Consider the following 21,954-nt stretch of genomic DNA (forward strand, 5'->3'; position numbering starts at 1 on the left):
GTATTACCTAATGCCAAAACTATGTGATGGAGGTGTAACTTATCACAGACAAATGGGGAAGAAATACTAAATCCTGGACAGTAAAATTCCTTAGTAATCACTTAATTTTAAACTAAGTAGCAAACATTTTGGCATAAATGTTTCTCTTGGGTTCTTTTTTAGAAAACTAAATACTCAACAGATGTGATAATTTCTACATCTAGTAGGTTATGATGTTAGGTAGAATGATCTCCAAAGTAGCTGAAGAATTTGTTAACAAATGATGTTTACCTAATTTAAACTATGTTCAATTTTCACTTATTCTAAGCTTTAGTTAACTAGGTTTAATTTAACTAAGGTTCTTCTGTCATCTGCATTAGAATTTCTGTGCTAAAAAGTTTTATTTAGAAAAGTTTCTAGCTGTCATGATAAAATTTTATTAAAAATTGTAGTATCTGAATGGAGCACCAAGTATTTCAGTGCTTGGTAATTTGTTCAGATTCTCTTAAGGCAGGATAAGAACTTGGGAAAAAGAAGTTGTATTGTTTGTTTTATTTTTAATCTACTCTGGGATTTTATTTAAATAAAAAACCAAAAAACTGTAATCAATGAAGCTGTATTACCACTATTGAAATTATGGAAGGCTATCCTGAGGGGGTGTGTGGGGGTGTGTTTATTTTTCCTCTCTCTCCCTGCCTTTTCCTTTCCCTTCCTTTTTTTATGCATCTGATCCATTGTATTTGCTTGGGGTTTGTAAAGCTGTTTGTCAGTTAAATAAGCTCTCAAAGCCTTCAGCAGAGAGGTTATTAGAAGTGAATAATGTGGGTTTAAAGGATTTAGTAATTCATTCTAAATCCCAGCTATACTTTCAAATGCATTTTTATATTCCACTTTTTTAAAAGGAGCATTTTAAGCAGTAGGATATAGTCTGCTGACTAAAAACTGTCTTTATCTATGTGATATCACTAAATCTGGTTTGTCTTGTTTACAACTGCAATGGTCAGAAAAAGATTCTGAGCTTTGAGTGATCATCAGTTGCTGATAGTCTGTTTAGTCTGAAGCAAATGTAAATAATCTGGTACTTGGCAAGTCAGCTATAGCAATGAAACTGTCTTTGCAGAATTGTGGTGTCTTTAGATGGAGTAAATTGGTCAAATGGCTATTTTCTTTAATGCTGCTTGCTGTCTCAGATGTAACTGTACAGTAGTGTTTCATAAAAAAATACTGTAGCAAGCTATATATTTATTAAAATTAAAGCAGTCTCAGTTTTCTTTCTGAAATTACATGGTGTGCTGTTTGTTTTGACATATTCCAGAACGCAGTTTGAAGCAGTTTTTAGTTTGTTAAATAATGTTATGTTGCTGGATTATGCGTGCTTGCAAACAGAATGTTACAGTTGAGTAGGGCTTGGGATTTCCCTTTGGAAAATGTAATACTTATGATTCTATTAGTTACAGGAATCACCTTATTTTAAGTGAAAAAGAAAAATCAAAATTAAAAAGTATCCTGATTTTTAGTATTAAAAAATCCTTGGAAGTTACTATTATATCATCGGTTTTAATGTTGGAGAACTTCACTAATAAGAAACAGTAATAAGCTAGCAATTCTTAAGGTAGAAGAAACTGGTATTCTATCATTGAAATCACAATAGCATGTATTGCTGATGTCCAGGGAGTAAGGCTACTTACTCTCCCAGGGAGAATGGGGTGTAACTGTTCATCACAGATTCTTTACAGTCTTATTTCTGAAGTTTTACTTAGAAACTTAGATAACTATCTGTATTAACATTTATTAAAGGACCATATACAGTTTCTGTATGTTCAAGGACTGTTGACTAACTGGGCAACAAATGGTAAATATGCTCAGTTTTAGTCAAACAGGCACCATAGAACTGTTTTTCTTGGAAGAGACCTTTAAGATCATTGAGTCCAATTGTTTATGTAGCACTGTCACTAAACCATGTCACTCAGCACCACATTTACGTCTCTTTTAAACAGCTGTAGGGGTGTTAACTCCAACACTTCCCTGGACAGCCTGTTACAGTGCTTTTGACAGTCCTTTCCATGAAGAAATTTTTCCTAATGTCCAAGATCCTGTCCCTTGTTGCTTGGGAGAAGAGACTGACACCCACCTCGCTACAGTATTCTTTTTGTTAGTTGTAGGGAGCAAGAGGGTCTTCCCTCAGTCTCCTCCAGGCTAAATAACCCCAGTTCCCTCAGCTGCTTCTCATAGGATTTGTGCTCTAGACTTTGAGTGTTGTTGCTGTTCTTTGGTTATACTCTAGCACCTTAGTGTCCTTTTTGAAGAGAGGGGTTCAAAATTGAGCCCAGTACTCAAGGTGCAACCTCACCAGTGGTGGACAATCACTTCCTTTCTCCTGCTGGCCACACCATTTCTAATACAATCCAGGATGCTGTTACTTTTCTTGGCTATCTGAGCACACTGGTGGCTCATTCAGCTGGCTATTGATCAGTACCCCCAGGTCTTTGGATGGGCAGTTTTCCAGCCACTCTTTCCTGAGCCTGTAGCATTTCATGGGGTTGTGACCAATGCACAGGACCTGACACTTGACCCTATTGCATCTCGTATAGTTGGCCTCAGCCCATGTATCCAGCTTCTCCAGATCCCTCTGTAGATCCTCCCTATCCTCAAGCAGATCAACGCTCCCAACCCAGCTATTGCTTCCCAGATCGTCCTTCCAGCCCTTCTTAGAGATGGGTGTCACATTTGCCAATCTTCTGTCAGCTAGGACCTCCCCAGTGAGCCAGGATTGCTGATAAATGATGGAAAGTAGCTTGGTTGAGTATTTCTGCTAGCTGCCTCAGTACCCTTGGATGAATGCCCCCTTGAATTGTGGTGCAGCAGGTTGCTAACTGGCTTTTTTTTGGTGGGGGTTTCATTCTTCTCCCTGTACCTGTTCTTCAGTTCAACAGGCTGGGTACTCCATGAACAATTGGTCTTGTTAGTAAAGACAGAGGCAAAGAAGGCATTAAGTACCTCAGCCTTTTCCTCATTCTTTACCACTGTGTCCCCCCCTGCATCCAATAAAGGATGGAGATTCTCCTTAGTCTTTTAGATGTTAATGTATTTATAGAAACTTTTTTTTTAATGGTTTTAGCTAGATTGAGTTCTAATTAGGCTTTAACCATTCTACTTTTCTCCCTATATAGCCTCTCAAAATATTTGTCCTGTTCCCGAATGAGCTACCCCTTCTTCCATAGGTCATAGACTGAACTTTTGTTCCTGAGTTCCATCCAAAGCTCTCTCTTTAGCTGGGGCAGTCATCTTCCCCACGAGCTCATGTTATAGCACACTAGGATGGACAGCTTCTTTGTTTTAAAGATTTTCTTCTTGAAGAATGTGCAGCCACCCATTCCCCTCCCCACCCTTCAGGTTTGTCTCTAAGAGACTCTGCCAAGCAGGCTCTGAAACAGGTCAAAGTCCGTCCTCCTGAAGTCCAAGGTGGAAGTTCTGCTGATCCCCCTTTTTACTTCCCTAAGAATTGTAAACTCTGCAGTTTCACTATTACTATGCCCAAGATGGCATCCAGCCTTAATCTCACCTGCAAGTCCTTCCTTCTCTGTTCACAAATAGAAGGTCCAGTAGGGTGCATTCCCTAGTTGTCTCTGTCACCACCTGTGTCAGGAAGTTGTCTTCCACACACTCCCAGGAACCTTCTAGGTTGTTTCCTCTATGCTGCATTGTATTTTAGCAGTCATCTGGTAAGCTGATGTCTCCCATGAGAACAAACTGTAGTAATAGAGATGTCTCACAGCTCCTTACAGAGTATTTCTTCTGACTCTTTGTCCTGCCTGGGTGGTTTATAACAGACAGTCAACATGATTATGTCCAATGTCTCTTCCTGTCCTGCTTCTTCTGAGGAGTTTATAACCACCCATTTTGTCATTTCAGTTGCGTGTGACATGTCACATCATGTGTCTGTGATGGCAACTATATCACAATGTGTCTATTTGATTCTGAACTTAAGTAGTCAGTGTACTGGTGGCATTTTACAGGTTACTAGAAGAGGTTAAATAATATGGAGGCTTGGAACTGAGATTTGTGTTTTCCACTGCCCCAAATACTATTCACTATTTCAATCTTTCTGGAGATCTTTGTACTTTCAGGAGATCCCATGGAATCTATACTGTTGCAATAGACTAAAGAAAATGATGTAACGTAAAAGCACTTAAAATATTACCAGAATTAGTTCTACAGTAACCACACTACTACATTAATATCCTTTTACATTACTAAACATTTTAACTAGACTAAGCTTGTTTTACCCCCACAATCAAATGAGTTATTCTTTAGTTTTGATGCTGAAAAGTGATTATGGTAACTGAATTGGGAACCAAGAATTATTAAAAACTCTGTGTTTAAAACATGTACACCATGAACTAAACAAAGGTGGAACCAATCTTCATGGATTACATATGCACTGAAAACGATGCTTGGCTTAGCTTACTAAACTAAGAAAAAATAAATGTTATTCTCTCCATTTTCCCACCAGTCATAAAAGATTTTCTTTGTGACAACTTGGATTTTAGAGAATTTGAACTACTTGAAATATTTTCAGCTGTGATGACCCTTTTATTAAATGCTGAGGATTAAACTTCTCACATTTGAAGTAAAATCTCAGAGGTATTTCAAATTACTTGCTAGAGGCTTTGGGTTTATTTATCTAGGAGAAAAGCACCTAATTGCAAATGTGACAGATCCTTACTTTCTGAGGGTTGATACTGTGTGTTTTGTTCTTCAGTACCATAATGGTTTGACTTTTGTGTTTAAGTGATGAAGGTATTATTTAATGATTCAAGTTTCTTACAGCATAACATTTCTAATTTACTGTATAACTCATCACTTAAATGCAGTAGCTCTCATTTAGCTTGGTTTATAGTATTAGAAGGCATATGTCAGATGGACCCAGCAAATATAAGTGGATATATCTGACATAAGTAGATTATGTGTGTCATGCTGGTATTCACTGCATACGTACTTTGGCATTTACTTGGTTACTTTGCTTGGAGAACAAGCTTCATGTAAGGGATGGAGGGAATGTTTCATTGTGGTTTGCAGCTTCTCTTTATTACTATGAGGTCTTTTTGGAAGAAACCTCAGGAAACGCCTTCACTGATGTCACTAGCAGTCTTAAATACCTAAAGATAGTCTGTATATAAAAAAATGTTTATATATGGTTAATGTTGTCTGTGTTTTATTTTGCTGACAATGATAATGCCATCTTCTTTGTTTGGCATCCTCTCTTTAACATCTCAGCAAATAGTCTGCTGCCAAATTCCTGTGGAGCATATTTAATCATCAAAATGCATGCTAACACAGGTAGTAAAAGATTCTGCAGTTTCAAAACACTTTATTCCTGAAACCTTGTACTTCTTTCACTTGGTTTATTAAATGTGTACAAGTGGCTGTACGTGCAAACTTTTCGTTCTTTGCTGTCACTTGAATGATATGGTCACTAAATGAGCTATGCATATGATGTGTTTGTTTTCATTTGGTAGTATCTCTTAACTGTTTCTTTTCCTCAACAACAGTTGTGTAGCTATTTTCTGTTGTGATGAGTGTGATGTTGAATCCCTGGAAATACTTAATGAGGCATGAAATGTATCTGGAATTTTCTATTAATGGAAAAAGATACTTTATTTCCTTAGTCACACCTATCAAAAATCTAGTGGTATCATCTTATCTGCTGGATGAGATAATAGTAATAGTTTGAAGTATTTCCAGAAAATACTTTGACTGAAAAAATGGGAGTTTTAAATGTGAACTGAAAGGCTGTGTCTTTAATCAGTTCCTACTGTTATTTCAAAAGTTACCACTTCAGCCTGTAACTGACAGCTTTAAGTTACCTCCCAAATGGTCTTGGAACAGGACTGTTATGATCTCAAGAACATAGAAGGCTCCCTCCCAAAATGGCTAACCTAACTGTCAGCATTGCTGCTTCAGATAAAATTACCAGATGTAATCCATTATAACATTGTTTTTAGTTGCTTCTTGGCTTTCACATATCGTAAGCACTGAACCATGCAGTTGTATCTTCAGCTGCCGCCTTTTTTTTTTTGTCAGAAAAAGTTGAAAAACTTGAAAGAGTCCTAAATTTCATACTGTTATTGTGCTTTTTGTATCTTGTGTTTTCATTTGAAAGCTGAAAGAAAGACATAGTAAGATCTAACTTAGCTGATTGAAAAAAAAAAGTTTCCTTATTTTGCTCAATTAAAAAACATTCATGAGCTAATGCATACAGTTGGAAAAGATGGAGTTGAGCTACCCTGGAACAATTTATGAAGGCTCTTTATGAGGAGAATATTCTGTGAGTAGCTAGATAAGAAACTGGCTTAACATTTAATAGAGTGTTTTGCAGTGTAAGTCAGCATTTTTCAACCAGAAGTCACAATTCTAAAGAGTGTTTAGACAACGTGGATGAAATGGCAAGCTTGAGACTAATCATAGAATGGGGTTGGAAGGGAACTTCAAAGGCTGTCCAGTCCAAACCTCCGGCAGTAAGCAGGGGCATTCAGCTAGATCATGCTGCTTGGAGCCTGAACCTGATTGTCTTCAGGGATGGGGCCTCCACCACCTCCCTGGGCAAACCTGTTGCAGTGTTCCACCATCCTCATAGTAAAGCATTTTTTCCTAATGTCTAGTCTAAGCCTACCCTTCTCCAGTTTCAAACCATTGCTCCTCATCCTCTTGCTACATGCCCTTGTAAACAGTCCCTCCCCAGCTTTCTTCTAAGCATCCTTCAGGTACCTGAAGGCCACTACAAGGTCTTCCTGGAGCCTTCTCTTTTCCAGGCTGAATAACTGTAACCCTTTCAGCTGGTCTTCCCTGGAGAGGTGCTCCAGACCAGATGATTGTGGCCCTCTTCTGGACTCTGTTCATCAAGTCTGCATCCTTGTTACCTTGAGGGCCTCAGAACTGAACACAGTACTGCAGGTGACATCTCACCAAAGTGGCAGAATGACCTCCTTTATTCTGCTGACCACATCTTGTGATGCAGCCCAGGATGTGATTTGCCTTCTAGGCTGCAAGTGCATATTGGTGGCTTGTCTCCAGCCTTTTCTCCATGAGTATCCCCCAGTCCTTTTCTGCAGGGCTTCTCTTTATTATATTGTTCCCCAGCCTATATTGATAATGAAGATTGCCCTGACCCATGTGGAAGACTTTTGCATTTGACCTTGTTGTACCCTTGTACCTTGGAATCATGGTGAACAGCAAGTTCTCCAAGGGACAGCAATATGCCCTTGTGGCCAAGAGGGCAAATGATATCCTGGGGTGCATTAAGAAGTGTGTCCAGCAGGTCTGTGGAGGTTCTTCTCCCCCTCTTCTCTGTCCTGGTGACCACACCCAAAATACTGTGTCCAGTTTTGGGCTCCCCAATTTGAGAGAGAGAGAGATCTGCTGGAATGAGTCCTATGGAGAGCCACGAAAATAATTAGGAGACTTGAGCATCTCCCCTATGAAGAGAGACTGTGAGACCTGGGTCTGCTTAGTCTTGAGAAGAGAACACTGAGAGGGGATCTGATCAATGTGTATAAATATCGGAGGGGTGGGTGACAAGTGGAGGGGGCCAAGCTCTTTTTGGTGGTGTGCAGTATTAAGACAAGGAAAAAGGGATGCAAACTTGAACATAAAAGATTTCACCTCAACATGAGGAGAAATTTCTTTACAGTGAAGGTGATGGAGCACTATAACAGGCTGACCAGAGAGTCTCCTCCTCTGGAGACTTTCAAAACCTGGCTGGATGCATTCCTGTGCGGACTACCCTAGGTGATCCTGCTTTTGGCAGGGGGGTTAGTCTTGATCTCTGGAGGTCCCTTCCAACCTCCAACATTCTGTAATTCTGTGAAACTAATGAGTTCAAGTTCCTTCACTTGTGTTGGGGCAATCCCAAGCACAAATATAGGCTGGTTAAGAAGTGGCTTGAGAGCAGTCTTGTGGAGGACTTGGGGGTGTCAGTTGATGATAAACTCAACATCAGCTGGCAGTGTGCACTTGCAGCCTGGAAGACCAGCTGTATCCTGGGATGCATCAAAAGAAATGTAACCAGAAGGGTGAGGGAGGTGATTCACCCCCACTCTGCCCTTGTGAGCCCTGTCTAGAGTACTGTGTCCAGTTCTGGTGCCCTCAGCACGAGAGTGACATGGAGCTGCTGGAATGTGTCCAGAGGAGGACCACAAAGATGATCAGAGGGCTGGAGCACTTCTACAGGTGGACAGGCTGTGAGAGTTCAGGCTGTTCAGCCTGGAGAAAAGAAGGCTCCAGGGCGATCAGCAGCCCCCCAATACCTGAAGAGGGCCTGCAGGAAAGCCAGGAGGGGATTTTTTTATAAGAGCTTGCACTGGTAGCATGAGGGTAAATGGCTTTAAGCTCAAGGGTACATTTCTTGGGACACAATGTAATGATCGTCACCTTGCATGTTGGTTAAAATTATTTGAAGTTGTACTTGCAGTATTATTTTGGCTTTGCCAGTAGAAGGGGATAGGTAATTAAAGTTTTAGTGTACAGGAAGTGTGGTTGTGCAGAAAGGCAAGTAAGATGCTCTTTATGTAAGACAGTGGTATGATTTTGGTGTTGAGCATGGAATGTCTAAAAAGTGCAGGATTTTGATTTATCAAGGCTGAACTTCATCACTTGTAGCTGGTTCATTACACTATCCAGTGTTAGTGAATCTTGATTTCCTATGATTCACAGTTTGTGCATGCATTCACAAACGCCTTTCGTCTTGGTTTGTTTTTTTTCCCCTGACGGTTGATTCAGACTTCATAGTATGTGTTTGTTTTTGGAGCTTGGAATGCTAAATCATTTTGGGAATGTATCTTCCCTATGAACAGTTTAACCATTTTGTAACAGTTATTTTTCTTAGACTTTTAATTTTGCTTATGTTCATAATTTCTACTCACACCTTAATTTCTGGTCTTTACAGTTTTACAAGGATTTCAAATATGTTGAGTTTTAGAACTCAAAACCAGTTTTATCTAACTGAGGAAATGAAAGCAAACAACTTCTTCATAATTTCATTGAATAGCTTTGTTTACCAGGATCTAAAATATCCAGACTCTGTCCTTAAGGCAGAGTTTCTCTTTTCTTGATATATTCTTTGAATTTAATCTTCAGTCTGAAATGTCTGTGTTTGTGTCCTTTGAGCCTGAGGTTTCATATTCACACTGTAGTTGTTACAGAGTACTACTTTCACATAGTATTTGGGTTATAATTTCCAGAATGTGTGATTGAGAATAATGAAAGGGAGAAAAGCCCTGCAAAATAACTAGGAAATAATGTTACGTATGGTTAAATGGTTGCTTATGGCATTAAGCATAGGCGGGGGATTGTCTGCTGATTGTGTGGGGATGCAGTCAAGAGGGGCAGGGAACAGCTGGAACTGAACTTGGCAAGGGACTGAAAGAAAAACAAGTAAGTCTTATACAGGTATGTTAACCAGAAAAGGAAAGTTAAAGGAAGTGTATTCCCCTTGATGGGCAACAATGAGGAACTTGTATCAGTGGATGAGAAGGCTGAGATTATCAACAGCTCTTTTTTGACTCAGTCTTCGCTGGCAACCCCTCTCCTTATAGCTCTCATGTCGATGGCACACAAGTTGGAGATCAGGGAGACAAAGTCTCTCCCACTGTAGAAGTGAAGACAAGGTGCATGATCATCTGAGGAACCTGAAGATATACAAGTCCATGGGACCTGAGGAGATGCATTTCGGAGTCCTCAGGGAAGTAGCTGATGTAGTTGCCAAGCCGCTCTCCATGATGTTTGAAAAGTACTGGCATTCAGGTGAAGTACCTGGTGACTGGAAGAAAGGAAACATTACACCCATTTTTAAAAAGGGTAGAAAGGAGGACCCTGGGAACTACTGACCTGTCAGCCTCACCTCTGTGCTTGGGAAGATCATGGAACAGGACCTCCTAGATGCTAAGGGACATGGAGGACAGGGAGGTGATTCAAGACAGACAACATGGCTTTTCTAGGGGCAGGTCCTGGCTAACCAACCTAGTAGCTTTCTGTGATAAAGTGACTATGTCAGTGGATAAGGGATGACCTATGGATGTGATCTGTCTGGGTTTCTGCAAGGCCTTTGACCCCATCCCCCCCAACATCCTGCTGGCCAGGTGGGAGAGATACAGATTTGATGGGTGGACTGTTCAGTGGATGAGGAATTGACTGGATGGTCACATCCAAAGAGTAGTGTTCAATGGCTTGAAGTTCAGATGGAGAGCAGTGACAAGTGGTGTCCTTCAGGTTTCCGTACTGGACACCAAGCTGGGTGGTGTTGTCAATACACCGTAGGGGCAGGATGTCATCCAGAGGGACCTGGACAAGCTGGAGAGGTGAGCCTAGGTGAACCTCATGAGGTTCAACAAGAGCAAGTGCAGGGTTCTGCACTGGGCCAGAACAATCCTCACTGTCAGTACAGACTGGGGGATGAGGTGTTAGAAAGCAGCCCTGGGGAAAAGGACTTGGGGGGTGCTGATGGATGAGAAGCTGGACATGAGCAGGCAGTGTGTGCTTGCAGCCCAGAATGTCAATCACACCTTGGGCTGCATCAAAAGATGCATTGCTAGCAGATCCAGAGAGGTGATTCTGCCACTTTGCTCTGGTGAGACCTCATCTGGAGTACTGTTTACAGATCTGGAGCCCTCGATATAGGAAGGACATGGATCTGATGGAGTGTGTCTAGAGAAGGGCCATGAGAATGATCAGGGGTTCCAGTACCTGAGGGGGGCCTACAAGAAGGATGGAGAGAGACTTTACAAGGCCTACAGTGACAGGACAAGGGGCAGTGGCTTCAAACTAGAGAAGAGCAGATTTACATTGGATGTTAGGAACAAGTTCTTCACTTTGAGGGTGGTGGAACACTGAAACAGGTTGCCCAGGCAGAGACCCCTTCCCTGGAGATACTCAAGGTGAGGCTTGATGGGGTTCTGGGCAAATTGATCTAGTTGAGGGTGTCCTTGCTCTCTTGGGGAGGTGAGGGGTTGGACTCGGAAGTCTCCTCAAATCTAAGCCCCCAACAAACGGCAAATATTCCTGGATAGCAAGTCAGGTCACCAGATAGTAGCCTTCAGCCCCAGTATTGAGAAAATAACAAATGCTACTCAAACATACTACCTTTTTTTTTTTTTTTTTTTTAATTATTAATGAGTACTGTTTCAGTCTGATCTAGCACTTTGATTTACAGGATTCCTTGAGATACAGTTCACATTTACAAAACTCAAATGGTGGCCAGATGACACAAGCTTTTTGTTGGGTGTGCAGGGTCCTCTGTACTGTTGTGAAAAGAGTTAACATAGACATTGCAAGTTTTTTTCTGGAGCTGTCTGAGCAGGAACTGTGTAATCAATCTTTATACTTCTTTCCAGCTTTTTGTGCATTAATTCTGATATAGTTTTTGTATATTTATTAATAGTGGTGATAGCTGTGGCCATACAGCAAGCAAAGGAAGCCCATGCAAGGCTATAAACAAAAAGGTTTATCAGCAGTTAGCAAAATATTTTCATATTCAAGCTTTTCATATTTTTTAATAACTTTTTATGCTGTGTGCATGCCATTGTATTGGTTGAGAGAGTTGGGGTGGTTCAGTTTGGAGAAGAGAAGGTGCCAAGGAGACCACCTTCCGATATGTGAAGGAGGCCTACAGTAAAGCTGTTGAGGGACTTTTTTAAGGTATCAGGTAGTGATAGGACTAGGGGGAATGGATCAAAGCTAGAGGAGGGTAGATTTAGACTAGACATTAGGAACAAAGTCTTCACCACAAAGGTGGTGAGACACTGAAACAGGTTGCCCCGGGAGGTGGTGGAAGCAGATCCCTGGAGGTTTGCAAGGCCAGGCTGGATGTGGCTCTGGGTAACCTGATCTAGTGTGAGGTGTCCCTGCCCATGGCAGGGGGTAGATGATCCTTGAGGTCCCTTCCAACTCTGACAATTCTGTGGTTTTGAAGCTAGCTACCTAAATGTGAAATACTTAATTCTATTTGTATGCACAACTGAGTGAAGGGTGCAACTTACAAAAACTGTCATTTGCTTTTGTCATGTGCCTCTATATGCACATATGTACATATATGTAATGTGTCTGTGTATATATAGGTAGTTGGCAAATTCAATGCCTTCTAGAAATGTTCCCCATGCAGCCTGCAGTGATTATGTAAGAACCCTCAGTTGTTGTTTGAATTGGCTGATTTGTTTGTTTGTTTTTCTGAAAGAAATGCTATGGGCCTGGTAAATAAGATTCTGTAGATGTGGGTGACCAGCTAGTATCTATCCAAAATAACCCCTCTTCCCCTGGCATGGATCTATGCCTGGCACTGTATTAATCCCCCCCACATGAGAGTTGTGTGCATGTCTAGTCATGCAACCAGGACCTATGTGTTTCTGCAATTTGATGCACATTGTTGCGCTAATGAGCATGTCTGGTCATGTTAGTGGTGAGGGAACGGTGGTTTGTAGTGGCTCACATGACTTAATGATGAGGACATTCCAACTACCACTGCCCTAGACTAAAAGATATTAAACTTAGAAAAGATGTTTTCACCTGAAACCCATATTCCCCAAAGCAGGGTATACATAGGTATCAAATATGTAAAAGTAGTACTTAAATCTTTCTTTAACCTCAGATATTTAGTGTGCAGTATCCTAAACTGATAAGCACTCAATGGTATTTTAAAGACACAAATACATCTTACTAATTTTTAAACTGTTTACTTATTTTTATAGAAATAATGCTGTGGGTTTTTTTCCAGTTCAACTTTGTTGGAAGAATCCTTGGGCCCAGAGGACTAACAGCTAAACAACTTGAGGCAGAGACAGGATGCAAGATAATGGTCCGAGGGAAGGGCTCCATGAGGGACAAAAAGAAGGTAAGCTCTTGAAAGGTAGTGTAGTTTCAGATGCATAGTTTTACTTCCCTACAGAGGATAAGCTCTTGGTCTTGTTTGTTGTGCTTTTACTAAGTATTTTTCTGTTATCTAGTATGTTTTAGAGACTTAGTAAATAACACAAGCTAACCTAAAGAAGTTAAATGTACATGCTCCATAGTGGTGCAATTGGGAGTCTAAGTGGCAATTAAAAATTATTCTTGTAATTGTCATGTTTCACAAGGCAAGGGAAAACATTGTTAAACATATTTTTCTAAAGCAAAACTCTTTACCTAAATGATCTTTTACATAACTATTTTGTATTTAAATACCAAAATAGTGATTTTTGGAAGTAGTGTGGATTAAAAGAAAAGCAAGTTTAATGTATTTCTGGTAGTGAATTGTCTGAGTAAACCAAGGAACACTGTGTTTCTAGATGTGTTTTGCATTCAGGTGGAGTTGTGATGTAATAAGGGCTGTTCCTTGCCCTCTCCTGTAATACACATGCTGGGACTGAATGTCGAATTGCTTTGGTGATAACTCCTGGAAGTAATTTCTTTTTGCAGATTTATTTTCTAGCTATTTCCCTCTTCCTCTGGTTGCTGCTGCTGCTGAAGGTGCATTGATACCACTGCAGTTTTGAAGTGTGCGCTTGAAACTACTCTTTATTGCTTTGTTCCCATAAGTACTGTTTCTATTGGTTCTTCCTTTGGAAAACCTCTTTTTCTTATCTGATCAGCCACTTAATACATTCTGTTGCAGCACATGACAATTAAAATGGAAAGCTGATTTCTATCCAGTTAAAAATCTCAGACTCCAGAGTTTGTGCCACTTTCAAAACTTCCTTTGATGCCTCTTTGTTTTTGTGATCTACTGTAATACTATCACCCATCTCTCTCTTATTCTGTCTGTAGCTATTTTGGATGTTAGCTTGCCAGCTTTTGAGCAAACATCTGTTCTAACCTAGAGAGTTTTAGGTTGTCCAGGTTCCGTAATACAGGAGGATGTTGTCTCTAATGCTTGATTTGTAATGGTGTTTTTTTAAAAACAGTTTATGTTCTGAAGTATTTCTGCCTCTTGGGTGGGGGGGAGGGAGGGCAGGCATCATTTAATACATAAACGAGTCTTGCTGTTATTGGGTCTTAAACTCTTAAGTGGATAAATAGAACTGGAGTTGATGGGGTTTTTTACAGGATTTTGAAATACTGATTTGCTGTAACTTGGGGGTGGTAGGAGACATTAAAATTTGAGTATTTAAATTTCAGCATGCCTCACTTGACATAACAAAATTTGCCGGCGTATGGTTACCTGTATGCAAACAATCTAATGACACAGCTTTGTGGCTATTAATAGTAGTCAGTGGTTTGCATCTTGTGTTGTATTTAAATAAAAATAATGCTGGGGCAGGGGACTTAATGAAAATACTCCCTTTAAAAGTTTGCAGCTTCACCTGTTTTTTTATAAGAGAAGACTATTTGATCAACTCTTGGAAGCTACCACTACGCTGGTAGATTAATTAGACATTAAGAGTTCTGATAACTTGTTTAATAAAGTAATCCTTTCTGTGTGGAATATACTAGAATTTAGTTTGCAGCAAATGAATTGTCAGGCCATCAATTCCAAAGGGAAGTACAGGTATTTTTAAAAAGGAGTACTTAAAATTCCATTAATTTCTCTTCCAATTTAAATGTAGTTTTAAAATTACATTGTATTTTTCATCAAGAATGCATTTCCTGTCTTCATTTATGGGCAGAATTTAAGTTTATTTATGCTCTGTCATTGGTTTAGCAATAGTAATTCTAGATCAGGGTAGTTCATTGGGAGTTAGGGTTTGTATCTTTTTCTTCTATATAGAAATCCTAGTTCTAGTTAATTTATGTTACTAGATACCATTAGCTATTCATGTGTCTGTTCTTCACAAAACATTTTAAGTACAGATTGAGGCCCCAAGATCAATGGTCCAGATATAATATCTTTCTGTTAGTAGTAAATGTGTGTCTATTTAAGATAGTCATAAACAATGATCGTCTGATATGTCCTTAAAAGGTTTACAGATTGGCTTTGCTGTGTGGAAAAGCAGACAGCTGTCTTAGCAGTAGCTCTACTTTCCAACAGCTAAAGTTGTGTGCAAAAGAAAGAAAAAAGGGTCTCTGGAGGCCTAAATTTTTCTTCTGATGAGATCCATTAAATTAATTTGCAGATCCTTTTGTAGAGAGCATTAAAGATGACTTTGGATTTCCCGAAGTTGCTGTGTGTTCCTTGGACCAAGTTATAATCCACTCACTCCATTTGTGAAATCTCTTATAGAATCACTGATGGAGGTTGGAAGAGCCCTTGGGAGGTTCTCTTGTTTAACATCTCTCCTCAAGCAGGGTCACCCAGAACAGCTTGTTTAGGATGGTGTCTAGATAGCTGTTAGATTTAGTGCTCACAACTTCCTGCTGCTGCTTCAGAACCTGTCCTCTCCAGTGATGACTCATCTTGTTGTCAGAAAAACTGATTCTTTCACCTGTGCCAATATATGCACAGAGACGAGATATTTATTAACAAAGTTGTGCAACTACAGATGCTAGGTAGTCACCTGCAAAGCTAGGATGTCTCCTAAAAATTCTCCATGTGTTATATACCATTTCTTATCACCAAAGTTTAAGTATGACTACCTAATAACTTGATTGGTGTATACCTTCTTCGCCTTCAAATAGAGCAACAGTATCTACAAAATTAATAGTGTGTACTCTTGAGAGGGCTGATCTTGTAGGTAAGATCAAAGGGGTGTATGTTTAAGTATTGTAATGACAAGTCAATGAGTAAAGTTTACTCATAAGGAGCAACAGTTCTACATTTTTGAGTTGTTCTTTCTTTAAGTCTTGATGTCTGTGGTATCTTCTTACAGCCTTTTGTTTTACTTAGATTGGGAACTTCCAGCACAGGCTAGGCATCATCAATCTGTCAGCTACTCTTGGAGGACATAGTTGTTAGAAAGGGATACACTGTTTATTCAGTGTGACCAGCTTTATTCCATAAAGCCCCGTATCACACTGTAATCCAGGCATTTCCTCTCACGGTTTCACTTGGATAACAGTCTCTTTCAATAGCTTGGGGGCAGGTGTACAATGTGGGGATATGGTATTTTTGGATAGATTATTATCAGTCTTCCCCACACTTTTTCTTTTTTGGGGAGTCTTCAAAGGACAATAGGCAGTGTGAGTTACTTGACTTTTGTCTTTGAGAAGAAGCTTAGAGGAGCTGAGACCTTCAGTCACCTAGTTTTTTGAGGCTTAGTATGAACTTCTTAGTCTTGCAGATGCCTTCTAATGATAACAAGCTTTTTTATTTTTCTCAAGGGACTTCTGTCTTTGCAGGTTTTACTTCAGAATGCTAGTGTACTTCAAAGGCTAAACTACAGAAGTAATAGTATTGTCTCATTGAAGGTTATGCTACAATGGGGTTTTTTAAACCTTTCCTTTCATCTAGGAACAGACTTACTAGAAAAGTTGGTACTTAAGGTTTTTGCAGTTTTTGACTAACTACTTTGAAAATTGAAGAGGATAAGAAATTCAGGTTAATGGGTGTACATATTTTATAAGTATATTTAGTATCTGCAAAGCTAAGATTGCCTGGTGCTAGTTAGAAAAAACACAACCACCTCAACCTTACTGTATGAGGAAAGAAAACCCACTGTCAATCTGTAATGTGACAACTGCATGGTACTAAATGCCATCTTTTACAGTAAACTCTCCATCTACTTCACTTTTTCTACCTTGCTAGTAGTTGTAGGAATCCAAGAGAAAATACAAAGGCTGACATGTTGGAAATGAAACCATCTGAATGTGTTCTGAAAAAAATGTATTTACAAATTCTGCTCTCCTGTGTCAGCCTATGAATAAAGAATTAGAATCTTTGTCACATGGCCAAATTGCTTGACTTAGCATCAATTCTTGAAAACTGATGACAGATTTCCCTCAGAAAGCAAGAGAAATCCTCAAATCATTTGTATCTGAGGCTCAGCTGGTAATCAGAACATCTCTCTAGGCAGCTTTAGACAAATTCAAAATCAAAACCTTAATTACTGAGAATATTGTGATTAGAGCCTGAAGGTACTTGACGATTACTGGGGAGGGGAGAGGGCTTGCAGGCATTCATCCAAAGCTAATGAACATGTAATTTAATTGAGACCAAGGCATTTTTTACTTAGTCTGAATGCACCTCTGCTTAGGTAGTAAGGGAAGCTAGCAATTTTCACACCAGTAAAAGAATGCTGGTTAATTAAAGGGAAGACTGTCCAGTGATGGATAAGCAAAACACTGTTTTTTGTCATCTTCCTTGTCTTATGTGTATTTTGTAAAATAGACACTGGCATGGCCATGAGGAGTCAGCTCTCTGCTCCTGAACACACTGACTGCTGTTACCTCACTTCAGGTTTATGCAGCCTTGTGGTATCAGGCTGCTGGCTTGCAGCAGTGTTGGTCTACTGCCTTGTTTTTTCCAATTTTTTCCTACTTTTTGTCTAGCATCTCCTCTAGAACAGTGTGTGAGGAGTAAGTGGACATTATTTGTTTCTGTTTCATGAGGAAGCACCTCACTGTGATGTTTTTTCCTTCTTTTTTTTCCCCTTACAACTGATTATTTCAGAGAAAGGCAGGTAGCTATACAATTCTAAATTTGAAGAACTCAATGCTTTCATCCACTGCATGAGCTTCAAATCTGCTGAGCTTCACTCCATATTGAATTGTTTGAACGGGCTTGTGGTTCCTGACCTACAGCTTACTTGTTCCTGCATCACTGCAATCAGAAATTAAGTAAAGTTTCGTGACAGGCAAGCACTTGGTTAGTACCAGTTGTGACCTTTGGCTGGTGCAGTTGTCATAGTAAACAACTCCAGTTCTTTGAACTCTCCTGATTTTGGGTTATGTGTTTTGGGTTTCTTTGTTCTGTTTTATTGGTTCTGTTTTTTTGTTGTTTTGTTTGTATTGGTTTGTCTTTTTTTTTTAGTAAGGCTAAAAAGGGATTTAAAAATTATCCTTAATAACCATACAAAGCTTGAGGAAAAGATTAGAGTGGAAAAAAATTTCAGCCTCGTGATTGGGATATCTGTCTGTGTGGAATAATATATTTTAATACCTTTTCATCTTACAAATATGATCATATGCACTTTGATTTCCAATGGAAAGTCTTAAAAAGCATTGAATTTACTGACATCAAATAATATATACTTCATAGTGCATCTTGTTAAACAAACCCTATTATTGCTACCCTATAATTACAGGATGCTAAGCTTTTACATTCTGTGAAAAGTACTATGTGTGAACAGACAAAACTATGGTGCAACCATTTCTGTTGAATGGAATATATTTAGCATATGATAGGAAATAAAGTTCTGTGTTTCAGAACAAAAGGTTGACCAGCCTTCATGTGTGGCTCAAGAATGTTGCCTCTAAAATCTGTGTTGACACACAGGCATGCTGCTGCTGTTTGAATGTTTTGTATATCTGTGGTGAGAAATCATGGCCATCGTTTGCAATGGCAAGTGAAAAAACTTCTGTAACTAGTTGGAAAGGTAGGGGTTTGAGTGTTTGTCAGTACTGTTAGGAATAGGAGGAGGAAAAAACCAAAAAGGAGGCAAATATCTTAAGTGACTGGGGACATTGGCATGTGAACAGGTAGAGCAAGTCTGTACATCTAATACATTATTAGAATGACTGCCCTTTTGTCATCTTTGTCCTTTTTTTTTTTTTTTGTCTTTTCCTTTTTATTCCTTAAAATAAAAAAGCCTTAAAATAAAAAAGCCTTTCTGACAATGCCAATGAAGTTTCTGGCAGGCAGGTGCTTACTTTAATATGTGTGTAGCAGAATCCTTTGTTAGTATCCATCATTACTGCTTGATAAAATTAATTGATGTCTACTTACTGGAAACTCACTGAGGCAATGTGGACTAGCAGTTCAAAATTTTAGGGTATCAGCATCATGCTCTATTAACTTTTGTTGCATGTGCAAGCTGCAACTTGTTTATGGAAGACTTGACTGCCAAACTGATGGTTGCATTCACTTGTAATTGCTGTCAGCTTCTGTGACTATACATTATAAGTCATTGTATGAGCAAACTGCTCAGCTAAGATTGAAGCAGTACCTATGCAGCATATTTCTGACTTGACAGCATTCAGGTTATAAACATTAAGTAGAAAATTACTTACAGCATTCAGATTGAAGTATTTAAGATAGTACCCTGGGAATAATTTGACTTCAGCATGTAGCATTCTGCAGTGGCATTTCTTCTAAATGCAGTTTCTCATAAATAAGCATTTCTGTGTTGAGGTTTTCATCATACATTATTTTTGACCATTGTAGTACTTGACATTTTAGTTTTAAACTAAACAAAAAATTCATATAAAGGTGCTACTGAATTTAAATATTCAACATATCTGCCATTTAAATATACAGTGAAGAATGTAATGTATCTGTATGAGGATTTCTGTAGCTGTGTAGTGAAGAAAATCCTGTATCTTAGAATCCAAGCCTGTTTAACAATATATTTGGCCGATACCACTTTGCCTTCCTAGAGGTTGTTTGTAAAATATAAGATACAATCAAAATAATTTTGGTTGCTCATAAGCTATATTTTTAGTAGTACTTGACAAAGTAGGCTTTTTTTATTTCCAATTTTAAAACCTTTATTCCATTTGTACCAATAATTTTGAATGCAAGGGGAGTCATAAAGCTGGATTTTGTTTTATTCTTACTGTTTTTTAAAAGAAGTACAGAAGCATGGCTTACTTACCTTTTCACCTGCAAAGCAGAGTTTTGAGCTACATCCCTGGTAATCTGAGAGCAGTGACACTCTGAAGAGGAAGGACTTCCCACTATTAACTAATACTGTAAAATTAGAAGGGGGGGGGAGGTGGAATCCTGAAATGTGTTACTGACTCGATTACATGATTAAATGCTAAAGACTGATTAGTGGAAAATACATAGTTAAATTCAACAGGCAGCAGTGTTGAGGGTAACAGATGTTATTTCTTAAATTACTTCTGACTGAAGGTTGACTCTTCTTAAGCCAGTTTGTGGGGATTTTGTAGCCTAGTCTCTGGAGTACTATGTTCTAAATCTTACCTATATACTACTTCTAAAATCATGGAGTTTGCATGGGACAATAGTGAAGAATACCGTGTAGGCACAATTAGTCTAGCTATGTATAGGAAAGTGAATTTTACAGGAGGAGAATATTTTCTTTGTTTTAAAGAAAATATGACAAAACACTTATTTCAAGTAATTTATTGCTTAAGTCTTTTCACGTAAGTCTGAGGAATGATCTTACTTTCAAAAGCAGACTGATTTTATTTTGAAGGACAGAAAAATGTCAGTGCCTGAGGTCCTTCAAAATTGATATGTATGAGATACGATGCATTGTTTCACTGGATTTATTTTATCATGCCTTTGGTTTTTATTGGCTGTATGCTGGATATATTTTGAGCATAGTTTAACTATTTGGAGAGATGCTTTCCTATGTAATGTGAAAAGTAGCTGAAGCCCTGAACTGTGATTGACTTCAGAAAGCTTGGATATATGTCCTTCTGAGAGCAGTTAAATTCATAAATAGTTAACTGGATATTGAACCAATGAAATGCAGAAATAACTGACTTAATAGTGCTTAAGTATTTTGTTAAAGATACTGCAAGCTGCCGACTGGTGTAGTGTGAACAAAACAGGGCTCCAGCCACACTCGCGGAATAACAGAAGATAGTGTCAGGGACTGGAAGAAGGAACTACCCATTGTGAGTGACGATCAGGTTCATGACCATCTGAAGAACCTGAAAATGTTCAAGTCCATGGGACCTGATGGGATACACCCATGGGTTCTGAGGGAATAGAATTAACCAGGGTGGAAAAGATGTTCAAGATTCTCAAGTACAACCCATCACCTAACACCATCTAATCTACTAAACCAAGTACCAAGCACCAAGTACCTCATGCAGTCTCTTCTTAAACATCTCCAGTGATGGTGACTGGTGGATGATGTCACTAAACCATTCTCCATCATATTCCAAAAGTCATGGCAGTCCAGGGACCCCACCGACCTTTGGAGGCCATCCAGAGGCATCTTGTCCTGCATCTGGGTCAGGGCAATCCCAAGCACCGATATAGGCTGGGCAGCAACTGTCTTGAGAGTAGCCCTGAAGAAAAGGACTTGGGGGTGCTGGTGGATGAGAAGCTCAACATGAGCCACCAGTGTGCACTTGCAGCCCAAAAAGCAAATAATATCCTGGGCTGCATCAAGAGAAGCATAGCCAGCAGGTCGAGGGAGGTGATTCTTCCCCTCTACTCCACTCTAGTGAGATCCCACCCTGGAGTACTGCATCCAGTTCTGGAGCTTCTGTTACAAGAAGGATCTGGAGGTGCTGGAATGTGTCCAGAGAAGGGCCATGAGGATGATCAGGGAGCTGGACTACCTCTCGTATGAAGACATCATGAGAGAGTTGGGGCTGTTCAGCCTGGAGAAAAGAAGGCTCCAAGAAGTCCTTATTGTGGCCTTTCAGTATCTTAAGGGGGCCTCCAAGAAAGCTGGTGAGGGGCTTTTAGGGTGTTGGGTAATGATAGGACTGGGGGGAATGGAACAGAAGTAGAAATGGATAGATTCTGATTGGATGTTAGGAAGAAGTTCACCATGAGGGTGGCGAGACACTGGAGCAGATTGCCCAGGGAGGTGTTAGAAGTCCCATCCCTGGAGGTTTTAAGGCCATGCTGGATGTGGCTCTGAGCAGCCTGATCTAGTGTGAGGTGTCCCTGCCCATGGCAGGGGGGTTGGAACTAGATGATCCTTGAGGTCCCTTCCAACCCTAACAATTCTGTGATTTTATGTTAGTAGAACACAACTTGTATTATTTGCTTTCCCTTTATTTGGTTTTCTGTTTGTTTCCTGTGTGCAAAAAAACCCTTATGATCAAGAGGTAAGAGAATCTTTATTTTCTTGAAATTGGAAAAAAGTAACATGAACTGTAGTGAAAAAGCATATATCAAGGGAATTTTGAATTCTTGCTTCACCATCTGTGTATAAGTCTCTTATAAAATAAAATTCTTTGTCTGTTGAGTAATTTACTCATTTT

General features: G+C 39.5%; 1 protein-coding gene across 9 annotated transcripts in view; it reads left to right on the top strand.

Annotated features, from left to right (window-relative positions):
• The window catches only part of QKI (QKI, KH domain containing RNA binding), a 162,139-nt gene that overhangs the window by 48,637 nt on the left and 91,548 nt on the right, over positions 1-21,954 (top strand). For all 9 annotated transcript variants that reach the window (XM_068152913.1, XM_068152920.1, XM_068152927.1 and 6 more), the window contains exon 3: positions 12,743-12,859. In XM_068152913.1, the coding sequence (XP_068009014.1) occupies positions 12,743-12,859 (117 nt within the window). The remainder of the gene's footprint in view (positions 1-12,742; positions 12,860-21,954) is intronic.

This window comes from Melanerpes formicivorus, unplaced genomic scaffold, assembly GCF_026170545.1.
Source record: "Melanerpes formicivorus ecotype bairdi unplaced genomic scaffold, bMelFor1.0.p_v2 SCAF_2, whole genome shotgun sequence".
NCBI lineage: Eukaryota > Metazoa > Chordata > Aves > Piciformes > Picidae > Melanerpes > Melanerpes formicivorus.